The sequence below is a fragment of the Nicotiana attenuata genome, unplaced genomic scaffold (genome assembly GCF_001879085.1).
Source record: "Nicotiana attenuata strain UT unplaced genomic scaffold, NIATTr2, whole genome shotgun sequence".
Taxonomy (NCBI): Eukaryota; Viridiplantae; Streptophyta; class Magnoliopsida; order Solanales; family Solanaceae; genus Nicotiana; species Nicotiana attenuata.
Window position 1 is genome coordinate 340,418 of NW_017670599.1, and position 18,062 is coordinate 358,479.

At 42.6% G+C, this 18,062-nt stretch overlaps 1 protein-coding gene across 1 annotated transcript; it reads left to right on the plus strand.

Annotated features, from left to right (window-relative positions):
• Window positions 1-13,545: 13,545 nt before the first annotated feature.
• On the plus strand, window positions 13,546-17,057 carry LOC109241394 (subtilisin-like protease SBT1.5). The gene is made up of 2 exons (XM_019408138.1): window positions 13,546-14,433; window positions 15,007-17,057. Exons 1-2 carry the CDS (start codon window positions 13,740-13,742, stop codon window positions 16,665-16,667), a joined length of 2,355 nt encoding a protein of 784 aa, XP_019263683.1. The 5' UTR covers window positions 13,546-13,739; the 3' UTR covers window positions 16,668-17,057.
• The last annotated feature ends 1,005 nt before the right edge of the window (window positions 17,058-18,062 follow it).

An 18,062-nucleotide genomic window follows, 5' to 3' on the forward strand; every position in this document is an offset into this window, starting at 1 on the left:
CCACAACAGCTACCAGTCCGGCATTCAGATGGTTCCATATGAGGCATTGTATCGTAGGCGATGTCGGTCTCCAATCGGATGGTTTGAGCCGGGAGAGGCTCGGTTATTGGGTACAGATTTAGTTCAGGAGGCCTTGGATAAGGTCAAGATCATTCAGGACAGGCTTCGTTCGGCTCAGTCGCAGCAAAAGAGTTATGCGGATCGTAAGGTTCGAGATGTAGCTTTCATGGTTGGTGAGCGGGTCTTGCTCCGAGTGTCGCCTATGAAGGGCGTGATGAGATTTGGGAAGAAGGGCAAGCTTAGCCCTAGGTTCATTGGCCCATTTGAGATTCTCGATCGTGTGGGGGAGGTGGCTTACAGACTTGCCTTGCCGCGCAGCTTGTCAGCCGTGCATCCAGTGTTTCATGTGTCCATGCTTCGGAGGTATCAAGGCGATCCAGCCTACGTGTTAGATTTCAGCACTGTCCAATTGGACAAGGATCTGTCTTACGAGGAGGAGCCGGTAGCCATTCTAGACCGGCAGGTTCGACAGTTCAGGTCGAAGAGTTTTCCTTCAGTGCGTGTCCAGTGGAGAGGTCAGCCTCCTGAGGCATCGACCCGGGAGTCCGAGTCTGATATGCGGAGCCGTTATCCTCATCTATTTCCCGACTCAGGTACTTCCTTCTTTTGTCCGTTCGAGGACGAACGGTTATTTTAGAGGTGGAGAATGTGACGACCCAAAGGGTCACCACCGGATTTCTTCCTATTTCCGTGCTTCCGAGGCCTTGAAAACCTTGCTTTTAGTTGCCTCGATTTGCGTGCGTAGTCCGGGCGCAAAGCCGTAAAGCTTTTATGTTGAAATATGTGAACTTTGTGAAAAATTTGAAGAATTTTGATATTAATATTGCTAAAGTTGACTTTGGTCAACATTTTTGGTAAACGGACCCGGACCCGTGATTAGGCGGTCCCGGAGGGTCCGTAGAAAAATATGGGACTCGGGCATATGCCCGGAGTCGAATTTCGAGGTCGAGAGCCCGAGAAATGAATTTTTCTGTGAAATTATTTTTCTGAAATTATTAAGGAAAATGGAAATGAAAATTGATTAAAAGATTATGGTATCGGGCTCGTATTTATGTTACGACGCCCGGTACAAGTCTTAACTATGTGTTAAGCGCTTTCTGTAAAGTTTGGTCAAAATCGGATGTCATTTGACGTGTTTCGGACCTAAACATCTAAAGTTAGAAGTTTAAGAAGTTTGAAATGAAAATGATGATTTTGAGGTTTGATTCGTTGATTTTGATGTTATTTTGGCGATTTGATCGCTCGACTAAGTTCGTAGAATGTTATTGAGTTAGTGTGTGTGTTTGGTTGGGAGCCCCGAGGGCTCGGGAGTGATTCGGAGGTGGTTCGGGGTAATTTTACACTTAGAAAACATAGCAGATTTTCTGCAATTTTTTGCACAGCAAATCCCTTCTTCGCGTTCGCGTTCCGGTCACGCGTTCGCGAAGCTTCAGTGGTCCCTCTTCATCGCGTTCGCGGACAATACCCCGCGTCCGCATAGCCCAGGCTTCCCCTTCACCGCGTTCGCGAGTCCTCTCTCGCGTTCGCGTACTAGCCAGTCCCAGACCCCAGCCCCTTCTTCTACGCGTTCGCGATTAGCAACTCGCGTTCGCAATGCCTTAAACCATTCACCCTTCGCGAACGCGTCCTCATTCACGCGAACGCGAAGGGCATTTTTGCCCAGCGAATTTTTAAGTTCAAAACAGAATCAGTAGCTCGGGATTTAGCCATTTCTTCACATGAGCTCCTCTCTCTAACACTCCATAGGCGATTTTGAAGAGCTTCTTTCTCCATAGTCTCTTAGGTAAGTGTTCTTAACTCCTTTCCCTCTTAATTTCTTCCACTGATCACTAATTTCCTAGCCCTAAATCATGAATTCAAAGTAGAAAATGGGGGTTTTGGGTAGAGTTAGGGCTTTGGGGATTTTGGGTGATTCAACCTCAATTTGGGGTCGAATCTTGAAATAAATTATATATTCGAACTCGTGCGGTTATGGGTGATTGGGTTTTGGTCCATGCCTCGTGTTTGGACCATGTGGGACCGGTGTCGGATTTTGGCGTCTTTGGAAGAATGATAGGAATTTCATTTCTAGGCTATGGGGTTATGTTTTTGAGCCCTTATTGATATTATTGAACTAATTATGCCTAGATATCATTGTTTCGGAGTTGGATTGTAGAGGAAAGGCGGTATTAGAGAGTTGATTGCTATCCTTGGACCGAGGTAAGTGTTTGTTCTAACTTTGGCTTGAGGGAATAGGATTAGGATGTTATTTGCTACTTGCTAAATGTGGAGTACGGTGTATAGGCATGGTAACGGTTGTCTATGCACCGGAGTCTAGCATGACCGTGAGTCTTAATTGCTTTTAATTCGAACGATGTGACACAACTTTCTTGTTTAATTGATAAATTTCATATAATGTGAGCGGCTGAGGAAGAATTGTGATTGGTATATTTTGGAGCGTTGGCTCGAGCAAGAATGTGATTGTTGAGAAAGAAGTGATTTAAAAGAGGATGTGTTGTGATTATTCCCTTGCCGGGACGTGTAGACTATTATTATGTACTCTCCCTTGCCGGGATATTTAGGTTGTTAGTTGTACCCTTGCCGGGTTAAAGTGTTATGTTGTCGAATTCCCCTAATGGGGCCTTCTTTACAAAGTCAGATATTTTGAACTATAATATGGGATCGTGTGGCATGCCGTCCACCTATATACTATGATATGGGATCGTGATATGGGATCGTGTGGCACGCCGTCCACTTATATATATATATATATTATGAAATGGGATCGTGTGGCACGCCGACCACTTATATATTATGAAATGGGATCGTGTGGCACGCCGTCCACTTATGAATTAAGAAATGGGATCGTGTGGCGCGCCGACCACTTATATATGAGCTATGGTATTGAGATAGTTTCGTCGTTATATCCGTTGATCTGTATTCGCTGTATTTTCCCTGAGCATGCCACCTTCCCCTTTTTAGTCGATATTCTCTGTTGTTATTACTGTTGCCTTTGTATATATATACCTGCACAGGTTGTTTTTGGTAGGTTCTGTCTAGCCTCGTCACTACTTCGCCGGGGTTAGGCCAGGCACTTACCAGCACATGGGGTCGGTTGTGCTGATGCTACACTTCTGTGCTTTTTGCACAGATCATAGTACCGGAGCAGGAGCCTTTGGTCAGAAGTAGGAACGTTGGGAGCTTACTTCAGTCCGGAGATTTTCGAGGTAGCTTGCTGGCGTCCGCATGGCCCGGAGTCTCTCTTATCTCTGTCTTTCTTTTTATTTCCCTTGTATCGGATCAGACAATACTGTATTCTTATTCAGACTTTGTTTTTAGCATTCAGTAGAAGTTCGTGAGTTAGTGACACCAGATCTGGGTAGAGGTGTATTTGAATTTTCGCACTTGGTTTCAGTTATTTATGTTTCGAGACTTCCGCTTTTATGTTAATTGCCTCGTTCTTCTTTATACTGTTAATGATATTGAGAGAATGTTAAATTAATCGGCTTGCCTAGCTCCTATTAGTAGGCGCCATCACGACTCTTGAGGGTGGAAAATCCGGGTCGTGACACATGCATTGATTCTTGAAAATAATGGTTGAAAACATACATGCATGCCTTTTTAAAACCTAAAATCTAGTAAGAGGAATTGGGTAGGAGTAAAGGATTGTACAAGAGGGGTTGATAACCTAAATAAGTTTGAATAGCAATTGTGAACTTCAATTCTAAGTCATATGTGTTAACTTGTGCACTAGATTGACGTTGCTAGACTATTTGGTGAATTGAAAATAGAAGTTAAAAAGGGAATTCGGATCCGGGTATGTATGGCTAACTTTGACCTTTGTAAAATCACCTTGTTTGATGTATGAATATTTGGTATGTGATATTGATGATTGGCTATAATTACGTATTTTAGTCGCTTATTACACTCTAATTTACTGCACTTTAGTTGAGTTTGCGCTTTAATCGCTAGTGTTTTGCACTAATTGTGTGTTTTATGCCTTGTGGGTGTGATTCCGACCTATATAGATGTTATGGAATGAATTTAAGTGATTTGAAGCTTTGAAGTCTGAGTAAAAGCTCAAGGAATTAAGCCGGGATCGTGTTCGGAGGTCAAATTTGATAGTTGAGAACAAACGAAGACTCGAGTAGGCATATTGCGCACTGTCTAGTAAAATGCACATAACTTTTTGCTCCAAACTCCATTTGGGCTCCACAATATATGGTTGGAAAGCTTACCCAAAGGGCTACAACTTTCATCTTTTACGTTTTTCCAAATTCCAAACGGAACAGGGTGAAAAACCGCGGTTACGGCAGGACCGCGGCAGAACATTACCAAAGATTCTGAAGGCCATTCTGGCTGCGGTCCTGGCGTAACCGCGGTGGGACCGCGGCAGGACGCGTAAATTTCAGGGAGTAAAGTGCAAAACACGGGATTTTAAGCCCAAAACCCTATATTAAACGAGGGAGGCCGGCCATGAGCGAGAGAGAATGATTTTTGGAAGTGAAAAACATCAGAAGGAAAGGCAAGAAGCAAGGAGGATCATTGGGCATCTATCTTTAATCTTTTTCTTTGTTCTTTTACCTTTGAATATGAATTATTTTGTGATTTTTGTTATTTTCATGAGTAGCTAACTTTTCTAATTAAGGTTTTGGTGAAACCCGTTGGGGATGAATTGGTTGTTATAAGTAATATAGATTTGAATTAGTTTAATCTCTATTTGTTCAACTATGTTTTGATTGTGGTTAATTGAAAGGATCCTCAATTAGCCATTCCTATTTATTATGTATCTGCTTGAGAGAGAGTGCATATTTAGGTAGTTGTTTGAACAACATCACTCCTGGAAAAGGCGAGAGTCATAACCAAGGGTTTAGAGGTTGGATTAGAGATAACGATATCTCGGGTGCGATCTAAGTGAACTGTAATTCGAATCTAGCTAGCGTAGCTTGAGAGAGTGCGTCTAGTAAATTATCATAATTGCTTGAGAGAGATTTATGATAGCTGGAGAATTCATGATTGATAGAGGCAACTAAGTCAACGCTATAAGAAACATACAACCAAGGAAATCAACAACGGGGGAAACCATTACCTTAGACCTTTATTCTAATTGTTTACAATTCAAGCATAGTTAGTTTTCAGTTGTTTATTTATTTTCAATCTTGTCTTCTTGGTGATATTAAACAAATACAGCAAAGCCTTAGTTCTCTGTGGGATTCGACTCCGGACTTTTAGACCGGATTATATTTGCAGCGACCGCTTATCCTTTTTAGGACTAGAGTTGGGCGTGATCAGATATCTACGTGGATTATGTGTGAAATTCTTGTGACTGGTATGAATTGAGTGTTCGTGGTTAAGTCTCCCGATATGATGGTGTAAGTAATTGGCAATAAACCAACTGTGTGATTGTGAAAGTGTTATGTGGTAAGAGCTGAGAAACAAATGATGGAAGGAAATCGTAAATGATGCAATTGGAACAACTGTGGTAATAACATATATGGCTTGTCGTGGGCAATTATTGTTGTGACATAAAATGCATATGAGTTGTTGAATATGATGGAAACAGTATTGATAGTTATGGAAATTCTTTGTGAATTGTTGTTGTTATTCCTTGAGAATTGTTGTTGTAATTCTTGAGAATTGTTGTTGTTGTTCTTTATGAAGTGTTGTTGTTGTTGTGTTGTTTGTGAATTGTGATTTTTCGGAGGGATCGGGTTGCTCGCCGCAACACGAAGTAATAAGATGTGAGTTGTGGTGATAAGGGTGGCCGAGGTAATAAGGGTGGCCGAGCTAATAAGGGTGGAAAGTGATCGAAATCACCATTGAAATGAAAATATGAGAAAGTTGTGAAATCCTTGATGTGAAAATGTTGAAGGGGAAATTGAGAGATTGTAAACTTGTTTGGCTTGATTGTTTCCTTTCATGTGTATTTGATTGTTGATTCCATTACTACTTGCTACTTGTGTATGGTTTGAGTTTGCTTAGGGCAAAGTTTGTTCACACATACCAGTACAATTCAAATGTACTGACGTCCCTTTTGCCGGGGGCGCTACATTCGTGTTATGATTATAGGTGGATCCATAGCAGGTACTCCAGTCCACCGACCGTAGCTCCCCTTTACTTCTCGTCAGCTAAATTGGTGAGCCCCTTTCCTCTCGGGGCCCTGCGTGGCTCACGCCGCTTTTATTTCGAAGTCATGTTTTAATATTTGTGTAAGGTATAGCCGGGGCCTTGTTACCGGCAAGTATGGTATTATCCTTTTGTATCCTTAGAGGCTCCGTAGTCAGTATATATGGGTTACGAACTTATGTAAATATGTATTTTGTATGTTGGGCGATGTAAGCTGTAAACCTCATTAAGTAACCATGTATGTTATGTATGTTTTGTGAAAAGGCGTTTTAAGTATAAATGGCTAATTCCTTGGTTAATGAGCAATGAAAATACGGGGTAACGCGTGGGATAGGAAAGGCAACCAGGTCCGCTTGACTGGGGCTACCCGGTCGGGCGCCGGTCATGTCCCTCGGTTTGGGGCGTAACAATGAAAACCCTAGATTCTACGATGAAATCTTGTAAAAAGAAGTTAAGGAGTGAAAGAAATGAGTTTAAAATCACTTACTTGAGTTTTGGGGAAGAAAGAGTGTTTGGAAAATCGCCTCTTATGTGTTAGGTTTTTTGAAAACTGAAAATAGCTGAAAACTCCCGTTTATATACTCCTCTCAGACCCTCACCGTGGACCACATGAAAAGGACCGCGGCCGCGGAGCTCTACCGCGTACCGCGAAATATCGAGCGCGGCCGCGAAGTCGTAACCTTGTTCACCGCGGACTGCATAAATCCCACCACGGTCGCGAAGCTCCTACCGCGGCCGTGAAGACCCCACTGCGGACCGCAGAGCTTGGTTTCAGAGACCTGCAAGTTTTCTCTGAACCTGCAACTGTTATTTTTTAAGTCTAAATGCACTCCAAGGCCTATCCAAAACTCACCTGAGCCCTTGGGGCTCCAAATCAAACATGCACCCTAACCTAAAAACATTATACAGACATGCTCGTGCGATCAAATCATCAAAATATCATCAACCACTACGAATTAAACCTCAAATTCATGAAATCACTCATCAAAATTTCCAATTTCCTCAAATAAGATCCGATTTATACTAAACGGACTCCGATTCTTTCCAAGCTTCACATATTCAACTAAATTGTCATTTCAAACATGTACCGGTAGGGGTGTGCATTCGATTTATCGATTCGATTTTGACCCTTATCGATAATTACTTATCGATTATCGATTTGTACATATGCTTATCGTTATCGTTTCAATAAGGTTTTGATTTTTTCGATTTCGATTTATCGATTTTGTGGGCTTATCGATTCGGTTATCGATTACACCAATAAGAAAATTTGCGGGATTCCACGAAAAGTATATCGCTATAAACGCGCCTAACTAATATGGACAAAAAGAAGCTAAAATAAGACGAACACCATTTATAATATAAAAATTGTGTCAACAAGCACATGCAACAAAACTAAAGTAAGGGATCAAATGTATGCCACCAACACTCCAATGGTATAAAAAAACAAAACAAAACAAAACACATCATCACGGCTAATTCTGTTTTCCATTAATTTGAACTTCATTCCCTTGATCTTTAAATATGATCATTCCTTAAATGTGGTAGAGGAAATAATAGGGTAAGGGACTTAGGGTAAAGGAAAGTGTATAGATTAGGGAAAATAATATTGTTTAGCCGCTTTCAAAATAGTAGCGGAATATATATACATTCTATATGTTATATTAATCTACACAAATAGGTAATTACTCATTTAACAAGTGTCTACAGTCTAGGGGTGTGCATTCGATTTATCGATTCGATTTTGACCCTAATCGATAATTACTTATCGATTATCGATTTGTACATATGTTTATCGTTATCGTTTCAATAAGGTTTAGATTTTTTCGATTTTGATTTTGATAACAAATAATCGATTCGATTTATTGATAAACCGATTCGAATGCACACCCCTAACTACGCCTGTTGGGACTTCAAGTACGAGTCCTAGTCCAGACCCCGTCGCATTAGATGTGCCGTCGGTGTAAAGGACCCAGAGGTCGGGTTGCCTAGGAGAGGTAAGAAATGTTTCCTGCTCGACCTCGGACAATATTTTGACACTGAAGTCGGCGACAAAGTCAGCGAGTACCTGCGATTTTATCGCTGTTCGTGGCTGATATGTTATATCGTGCTCGCTCAATTCTATGGCCCACTTGGCCAATCTTCCCGACAATTCGGGTTTATACAGGATGCTCCGAAGGGGGAAAGTCGTCACTGATTTCCTTTCTTCTCTCTTTCACTATCATGTTCCTTACTAACCTGAAAGGCTTTCTTTAAACCATACTTTGGGGAGGGGATCTTTGAACCTTGTTTGAGGTACTGATATGGGGTGGCATTGAAATATGGTCTAAGCTTTCGTGAAGCTATGACCAGTGCAAGAGCTAGCTTCTCGAGGTGGGGATACCTCATGTCGGCGTCGACCAAGGTTTTGATGACATAATAGATCGGAGATTGTGTACCTTTGTTGTCGCGGACCAGTACTGCGCTTACCGCGACTTCCGGAACGGCCAGGTAGACTAGGAGGCGCTCGCCAGGTTCTGCTTTAGCGAGTAGTGGGGGCGAGGACAAGTATGTCTTTAGCTCTCTCAGGGCCTCGATGCATTGTGAATTCCACTGGAGCCCGTTGTCTTTTTTCAGCACATTGAAAAACTTGTGGCATCTATCGAATGACCGTGAGATGAATCTCGTTAGGGCAGCTATCCGGCCAGTCAGCTTTTGCACCTGCTTTTTGTTGGTTAATACTTCAGGTATTCCTTCGATGGCCTTGATCTGGTCTGGGTTGACTTCGATGCCTCTTTGTGATACCAAGAAATCGAGAAATTTGCCTGAGGTTACGCCGAAGGCGCATTTTTCGGGATTTAGTTTCATGTCGTACCCTCTTAGTATGTTGAAGGCCTCTGTAAGGTGGTCGATGTGGTCTTCTTTCCTTTTTGATTTGCCAATATGTCATTGATGTAAACTTTTGGGCATGCCTTGTTTAGGTCCGTAAAGTCTATGCACATCCGCCATTTCCCGTTTTTCTTTTTTACCATGACCACGTTGGCGACCCATTAGGGGTATTTTGATTCTCGGATGGAACCGTTGGCAAGGAGCTTATCTACTTCGTCACTTACGGCCTCGTTGATTGCGGCATTGAATTTCCTTATTATTTTTTGTACTGGTGGATAGAGCGGGTCGACATTCAACTTGTGTGTAGCGATGTCTTTCTTGATGCCCAGCATATCTGAGTGGGAGAAGGCAAACAAATCAACATTGTCAATTAAGAATTTATGAAACGTACCTGGTTCTGAGAGATTGTGCCCGATGTAAGACTTTTTTTGTGTTGTCGCTATTTTTTAGTTGGACGGGATCGAGATCTTCTATTGTCGACTCACCGGCTTCCATGATGTTGGGATCCTTGATAACATCTGTTTGTGCGTCGGATTTGGTTCCCGACATCGCTAATTGCTATGCCTCCACGTTTGTTCCCTTTAGTTGTTGGGTGTGTGTGAAATCTTGGGCGATACGATAGCATTCTTGAGCAGTGCGTTGTTCGCCTCGGATGCTGAATATTCCCCATGGAGTAGGGAACTTGATTACTTGATATAGGCTTGACGGGATGGCCCTCATGGCGTGTATCCATGCCGTCCTATGATGGCGTTGTAGGCTGTATCTTGGTCCATGATACGAAACGTAGTTTCTAGGGTGACTCCTCCGGCCAAAACGGGTAGCGTTATTTCTCTAGAAGTTCGCTCAACTGCATTATTAAAACCCATTAGTGTTATGCAACGCGGTATTATCTTTTCCTCGAGTCGCATCTGTACGAGGACTCGAGGATGGATAATTACACGCGCCGCTTCCGTCGTCTACCATTATTCTTTTCACATCAGTATCTAAAATAGGTAAAGTAATAACAAGAGCATCGTAATGAGGGAAAGTCAAATCGCCGGTATCTAACTTATCAAAGATGATACTGTCTTTGAGGTCATTATACCGTTCGTGGGTGATCGACCGCTTAAGTTTGTGTGTAGTGGTGAATTTCACATGGTTGATCGTTGCCTCGTCACCTCCACTGATGATTATTTGGACAGTATGAGTAGGGGAGGGTGGCTTTGGAGGCCTGTGGTGCTGTTCACGTTCGCGACCAAAGTTGGCTCGTCCTCGGTCGCTCATTGGTTCTCTCAGGTCCCTTGGTTCAGCATTCACACTACCTCTTACCGTAGACCTATGCAGTCCTCGGTTTTGTGACCCCGCTCCTGGTGAATTCATAGAGGGCGTCCGACTTTCGAGTATTCGGGTCGGACTTCATCTTTTGCGGCCATTTCAGCTTCGTGCCGAGCTTCTCTAGTGCATACACTATTTCTGAAGGGGGGACAAAAAAATTGTGAGCATATAAGAGCGAAGGCATACCTCTTTCGTTTCGTTGAGTCCCGGTGTGCGACATGGGAGGCCCTTCCATGTGCCGAGGAGGTGGCAGGACGGCTGTTCGGATATAGGGCTGATGTCTTTCTTGGTCGAGACGGGGACCCAACTGATCCCTTCAACCGTCGTTACGTTGACCTTTCCTCGATTCTTCTTGAACTGACATTAGTCGTTGGATCGGACCGTTGAGATCATCCTCATCGGCTCTCACCTCGACGCAATAGGCATTGTGGATTTCTTCCCAAGTGGTGGGGGGGGGGTAATTTCATGAGCCTACCTAATAGTTTTCTAGTTGCTCTCGACCCGTTCCTGCTCAACCCGTTCTGGAAGGCTGCTACCGCCATCCATTCTGATACATTTGGTAGGCTCATTCTCACCCTGTTAAAACTGGCGAGGAAGTCCCTGAGTCCCTCTCCAGGCGATTGCCTAACGGCGAACATGTCATTCACCTTGGCTTCCGCCTTTTTAGCCGATGCATGAGCGGTGACAAACTTGTCGGCCATTTCCTCGAACGTTGCTATTGACCGTGCCGGCAGTAGTGAGTACTAGGTTAGGGCTCCCCATGTTAGGGTTTCTCCGAACTTTTTCAGTAGCACCGATGGAACTTGCTCCTTCGAAAGATTGTTGCCCTTTACCGTTGTGGCGTAGTGGACGATATGATCTTCTAGGTCTGTAGTGCCATCGTATATTTTCAAGCACAGTGGCATTTTGAAGGTATTGGGAATGGCTTGGGGAGCTGCTTCCTCGCTGTACGGCTGTTCGATGAATCGACCAACGTCTTGTTTCGGTAGCAACTTTGGGGCGCCTGGTATCTTGTCGACCCTTTCTTGATGCTCCTTCACCTGGTCACGGAGTGCCTTGTTTTCGTTTTCCATATCTTCCATTTTCTTTAGAACTGCGAGTGCGTCGTTGCCTGCATCAGCAGTGGTGGTGTAAGTGTTACCTGTTTGGGGGACGGGCTGTTCGCCAGTTGTTGTTGTGATATCTACTCGTGCGGTGTTTCTGTTCTCCCTTTGGACAGGTTTGTCGAGTATGTTGTTTAGATTACTTATCAGCCACCCTTCCAGTAGATTTTTCACTGCCGGTGGTGCTTCCTCAGTTATTGACGTGGAGGCTCCTCTTTCGCGTGAAGCTGTTACGCTTTCGCGAGGGGGGAGGTGAGACGCTCTGCCTGGGCGTAGTATTTGGTGTCGCGTTCTCGTTGTCTTCCCTGCCATCTTCGTTGATGGTGTTCAAGATGTTGGTAGTGACACCTACTATCGTTTTCAACCTCGCATCTTCTTTTCCTGCCATTGTTAGTTTGTACAAACAAGGAAGAGATGTCTTTTTTTTTATGATCTAGAAAGAACTATAGTTTCAATTAAAAAGCTCCCCACAGACAGCGCCAAATTATTTTAGCAAATAATTACTAAACCAATCAAGAATAAATTAATAGGGTGAATCTCAGTTGAACTTAATAAATCTTAGACCAAACAAAATAAAGTTCTTGTATGACGACATGGGGTTAGGAACAATTAATAGCGAATTTAATATGCTATGATTGGCAAGACATACAATATCATAAATGTACAATAAATGCGAGAATGATAAGGGTTATAGTGTAAAAGAATCGTTACCCAATGATTGTGCGATTGGGTGTTTCCTTTCTCTGACGACGTGGAAAGGTAAGTAATCAATCTGAGTTATGGGATCTTGAGATTTGTGGATAAAGATTGATCAACATGTGCTTGAATAAAGAGAATAAGACAACTCTTTCGTATATTATTCTATCAACTTTACAATATGTCTCAGTTCTCAAAAAGGACAGATCCCCCTTTGTTCTCCATCTCCTCCTATTTATAAGGAACATTCCCCAAAAAAATCATAAAAAGTACAACATAAAGAATATCCAAAGGAATATTCTTCATGTCTATTTCTGAGTTTGAGTTACCGTTACTATCTTATATTAGCTGCCCGCTTCTAGTCGTCTGCCTACGTCTGGACGGCCATCAGTCTTTGTGTCGTAGTCAACCCCGTCTTATATTTTGCTTATCCGTTATCATAGTTATCAAATTTGGACCTATACAATAACAACCCTCCAAACAAGCTGTTAATTGCGTCTACCTCATTCATTTTAATACCGTCATTCACCCTGATTTCACGCCAATATATCAATATATTTAAAAATCGGCTCAAAAAATAAACAAACCATCTCAAACCATAGTCTTATATTATCACGTGCTACTTACACCCTTTGTCATAAAAATTGAGACACGTCAATATTCGAACCTAAGAATAGTGCTGGAAATGGACTGACTTCTCCCATTCTATTTAAAGGGTGGTGGGGGACACTTGTTGCCTCTTTGAAATGAAAGAAAAAACAAAGTATAATAGTGCATGGGTTCCACAAAATTCAAGATGTGTTTAAAATAGTGAATTTGATTTTTCCCTATCAGAAAAAGATATTACTATAAAAAAACAAAGTTAGTGCTAGTATCAACTATCAACAGAACAGAAATGAAAGGCTGTTAAATTTGAAGCAAGACAGCAAATCCCCACCATTGCAAATCTCGAGAATTGACACACAATAAAGGAAAAAGTGTCAAATATACCCATCATCAGTAAACATTTAAAAATTACCTTTAATTTTTTCTCTTATTTTCTTTCTCCAATTCAGAAAACACGTAAATACCAATTATTATGAAAATAGTGGACTAAGAAGAAGAATCAATAACTTAATTAAAATAATTTGGGAGATTGTGGGTCACCTGACGGACTAAGGGGTATTTTTAAAAGTTTACTAATTGTAGGGATAAATTTTACCAGATAGTATAATGATAACGGTAATTTGACCAAGATAATATAACAAATGTTAAATATAAACAATATTTGAAAATAGAAAGATATATTTAACCCTTTTTCCGGACAATAAAATACAGTTGGTGCTAAGTTTAATTTTCTCCCCAAACCCAAAAAGTAAAAGAAAGTCTAAAAATTCTCTATTTAAAAACATGACTTTCACTTACGTCCAATTTATCCACTCATTCTCTCCACCTCAGCTTCTGTACTAGTAACCACACTTCCCTCTTTTTTCTCTATACTGTACTGTAACCACTTGCACTTTCACCCTTCTTCTTCTTCTTCTTCTTATATGATACTTCACTCCATTATTATTATACTTGCCGCCTATATTCTGCAGCTCCACAGGTTCTCTAATGGCATTTTCTATTCTGTACTTTTTCCTTTCTTTTTTCGCAATTACAGTTTCAGTTTCATCAACTGTGAATAACCCAAAAACATTTATAGTTCACGTTCAACACGATGCAAAACCTTCGATATTTCCAACCCATGAGCACTGGTATGAATCGGTTCTTATATCTCTCTCTACAGATACACACTCACTGGAACCAGGTGGGGTTGTGTCTGAAAATCGTATTATTCACACTTACAGTAATGTTTTTCATGGCTTTTCTGCTAAATTATTGATTTCGGATGCTAAAAAACTTGAGGCATTACCTGGGGTTCTTGCTGTTATACCTGAACAAGTTAGGCATGTGCAAACCACGAGATCCCCTGAATTTCTAGGCTTGACTAGTACGGACAGTGCTGGGCTGCTTAAGGAATCGGATTTCGGGTCGGACCTTGTAATCGGAGTAATTGATACAGGGATCTGGCCTGAGAGAAAGAGCTTTAATGATCATGATCTTAGTCCGGTTCCGGCTAAATGGAAAGGCGAATGCGTGGCTGGCAAAGACTTTCCGGCGACTTCATGCAACCGGAAATTGATCGGAGCCAGATATTTTTCCAGTGGATATGAGGCTACGAATGGGAAAATGAACGAAACTGTGGAGCATCGATCTCCTAGAGACTCCGATGGGCATGGGACCCATACAGCCTCAATTGCCGCAGGGAGGTACGTATTTCCGGCGTCTACTCTCGGATACGCGCGTGGAGTTGCTGCTGGAATGGCTCCAAAAGCTCGTTTAGCCGCTTACAAAGTATGCTGGGCTTCAGGCTGCTACGACGCTGATATCCTCGCTGCTTTTGACGCCGCTGTTGCTGACGGTGTTGACGTCATCTCTTAATTACATACTCAATCATACACATTCATTTGCATATCATATCTCAGTCTCTGTTACCATTTATTGATACATCACATCATTATTTTTGGGTTGATTTTTCATGACATTGTGAGCCCGAGACACTGGAGAGATTGATGACTGAGTGAGGCCGAGGGCCTGATTGTGAGGATATTGATGGGATCGGGCTGCACGCCGCAACATGTATTATTGATTCATGATGGTCGGGCTGCAAGCCATAATAGACTTTATTAATTTATGTCCATGATTGGCTTATTATACTGCTTGGGATGGATCTGCCCCTCTGAAGTTTGCACTCTCATAGTGAGCATATGTACCTACTGAGTGAGAGTGCCGAGTGATTTGGATGATTGAGTNCCCGATACAGCCTCAATTGCCGCAGGGAGGTACGTATTTCCGGCGTCTACTCTCGGATACGCGCGTGGAGTTGCTGCTGGAATGGCTCCAAAAGCTCGTTTAGCCGCTTACAAAGTATGCTGGGCTTCAGGCTGCTACGACGCTGATATCCTCGCTGCTTTTGACGCCGCTGTTGCTGACGGTGTTGACGTCATCTCTTTTAGTGTTGGTGGCGTTGTGGTACCGTATAACCTCGACGCAATCGCCATTGCCGCCTTCGCTGCTAATGATGCCGGAATCTTCGTCTCTGCTTCCGCCGGTAACGGCGGGCCTGGAGGACTCACAGTAACTAATGTAGCTCCTTGGGTCACCACCGTCGGTGCCGGAACAATTGACCGTGATTTCCCGGCGGATGTGAAACTTGGAAACGGGAAAATAGTTCCCGGAGTAAGCATCTATGGTGGCCCTTCGTTATCTCCTCACAAACTCTACCCGCTAATTTACGCCGGGAGTGAAGGTAGTGATGGATATTCGTCTTCATTGTGTTTGGAAGGTTCATTAAACCCTAATGACGTTCATGGCAAAGTTGTGTTATGTGACAGAGGCGTTAATTCGAGAGCTGTAAAAGGCGAAGTGGTGAAGAAAGCAGGTGGAATAGGGATGATATTAGCCAATGGAGTTTTCGATGGGGAAGGATTAGTGGCTGATTGCCACGTGTTACCGGCAACGTCAGTTGGAGCTTCCGCCGGAGACGAAATAAGGAAGTACATATCTACAGCATTAAAGTCCAAGTCACCCCCAACGGCGACGATTCTTTTCAGAGGCACAATTGTAAATGTGAAACCAGCTCCAGTAGTAGCGTCATTTTCAGCCCGAGGCCCAAATCCTGAAACACCGGAAATTCTAAAGCCCGACGTAATTGCACCTGGATTGAATATTCTCGCAGCTTGGCCCGATGGGGTCGGGCCGAGTGGGATTCCATCGGATAAACGGAGAACAGAGTTCAACATTTTGAGCGGGACCTCCATGGCGTGCCCCCATGTATCTGGGCTGGCAGCATTGTTGAAGGCGGCCCATCCGGGATGGAGCCCGGCGGCAATAAGATCGGCATTGATGACAACTGCATATACAGTGGATAATCGGGGTCAAGTTATGATCGATGAATCTACTGGTAATTCATCGACAGTGATGGATTTTGGGGCAGGACATGTGCATCCTCAAAATGCAATGGACCCTGGTTTGATTTACGACTTAACTTCATATGACTACGTCGATTTCTTGTGCAATTCAAATTACACAACCAAGAATGTTCAAGTTGTCACAAGGAAGTATTCAGATTGTAGCGGGGCAAAAAGAGCAGGCCATGCAGGGAATTTGAATTACCCTTCGCTATCAGCTGTGTTTCAACAATATGGAAAGCACAAGTTGTCCACTCACTTTATTAGGTCTGTGACAAACGTGGGTGATCCAGATTCTGTGTTCAAGGTGACAGTGAAGCCGCCGCGGGGTATGGTGGTGACAGTGGAGCCGGAGAAATTGGCGTTTAGGAGAGTGGGACAGAAGCTTAATTTTCTGGTAAGAGTACAAGCTGAAGCAGTGAAGTTATCACCAGGGAGTTCAATTGTGAAAAGTGGTTCATTAGTTTGGTCAGATGGAAAGCATGAGGTGAAAAGTCCAATAGTTGTAACAATGCAGGAGCCTCTGTGATGAAAGAACTTAACATTTTGGGAATTAAGTGTCTGTTCTTGAGGATTAATATGGATCCTTAGTGCTAACAAATCTTGGATATCTTGTGAAAAGAATATGTATAAGAGGAGGAGAGTGTCCTCTACTCTCCTATTTTAGTTCTTGATCATAAGCAACTACTGTGTTTATTAAGTATGTTGACAAGGAAGTTTGAAAAGGTGAAGACTTGGGAGTTGGTTGGTTGCCCTGGCAATCTGAGTTCGACAAAAGGAAGCATATCTCATATATTGTGTTTGGTTTCTTTGTAGCATTATATTAGTAATATTGCAAAATGCTTTGTACAAATGTTGGATGTTTTTATTATGTTGAGGGTGAGTTCAATTTGAACATAAAACCTAAGAAGTTCAAATATAAAGTGGGGACTCTGTGGTTCTTGCTTAATTCATACTACTACTTATTTGCACTCGGTGCAATTGAAGTAGAAAGGAAAGCCCGTTAAATGATAACTGTTCTTTTACTCTTGACCAAAGATTTAATGCTCGAGCTTTGAAAATCCATGATAAGCAGTGCCAAAACTTCAATGGTGAGCTTTCTAATGGACAGGCCGGTGCACTAAATTTTCGCTATGTGCGAGGTTCGTGAAAAGGCCGAATACAAGGATCTCTTGTACGCACGATGCACTGCATTCCCGATATGTGCGGGGTCCGTGAAAGGGCCGAATACAAGGATCTCTTGTACGCACGCAGCCTTACCCTGCGTTTCTGAGGTTGTTTCCACGGCTCGAACCGTTGACCTCCTGATCACATGGCAGCAACTTTACCAATTATGCCAAGCTTCCCATCTTCCCCTTCGATGGTGAGCTACTTTCTATTGTGCAAAAATCATTAGTCGAACTTGTGGATTCCGAAAAAATTGGTAGTAGAAAGGATATTCAAGAGATTTTGGTCAATGCAATGTTGGGTTAGGTGACTTTTACACGGTTGCAAAGAAAAAGCAAACAGTAAGACCAGCTTATAGAAGGAAACAAAGATATGGGCATGGGCAAAATAGGACAATGCGACAAAAAAGATAATCATGCGTTGTGTAAACCAACTATGCCCAAAAGTGACAAAACCATATTCATTTGGGGAATTTGCATCTATACCTGTTTTTGGGTCACCTTTTAATTTATATCCGCTTTGCAAAAAAATTATAAGTGACCCACTTTTCGTGTAACTTCAAACATACGAGCCTAAAGTAGCAAGAATTTATATCTGAAGTTTGAACTTCAGAATGTTTTGCCTGAAGTGTAGCAAAACTTCAGATATTTTTGCATGAAGTTTGGCCTGACTTGCAAAGGCAATCACGCAAACTTCAATTCATAGTGCAAATGGCAAACTTCAGTTCAATAAAAGTACAGCATGTTTTGGCTGAAGT

What these genes read in the sequence shown, in the direction of transcription:
- LOC109241394 (XM_019408138.1), top strand. Translation starts at nt 13,740, where the DNA reads ATGGCATTTTCTATTCTGTACTTTTTCCTTTCTTTTTTCGCAATTACA. An exon ending in TACAGCCTCAATTGCCGCAG is followed by an intron (nt 14,434 to 15,006) that starts GGAGGTACGTAT and finishes CAATTGCCGCAG; the next exon opens with GGAGGTACGTATTTCCGGCG.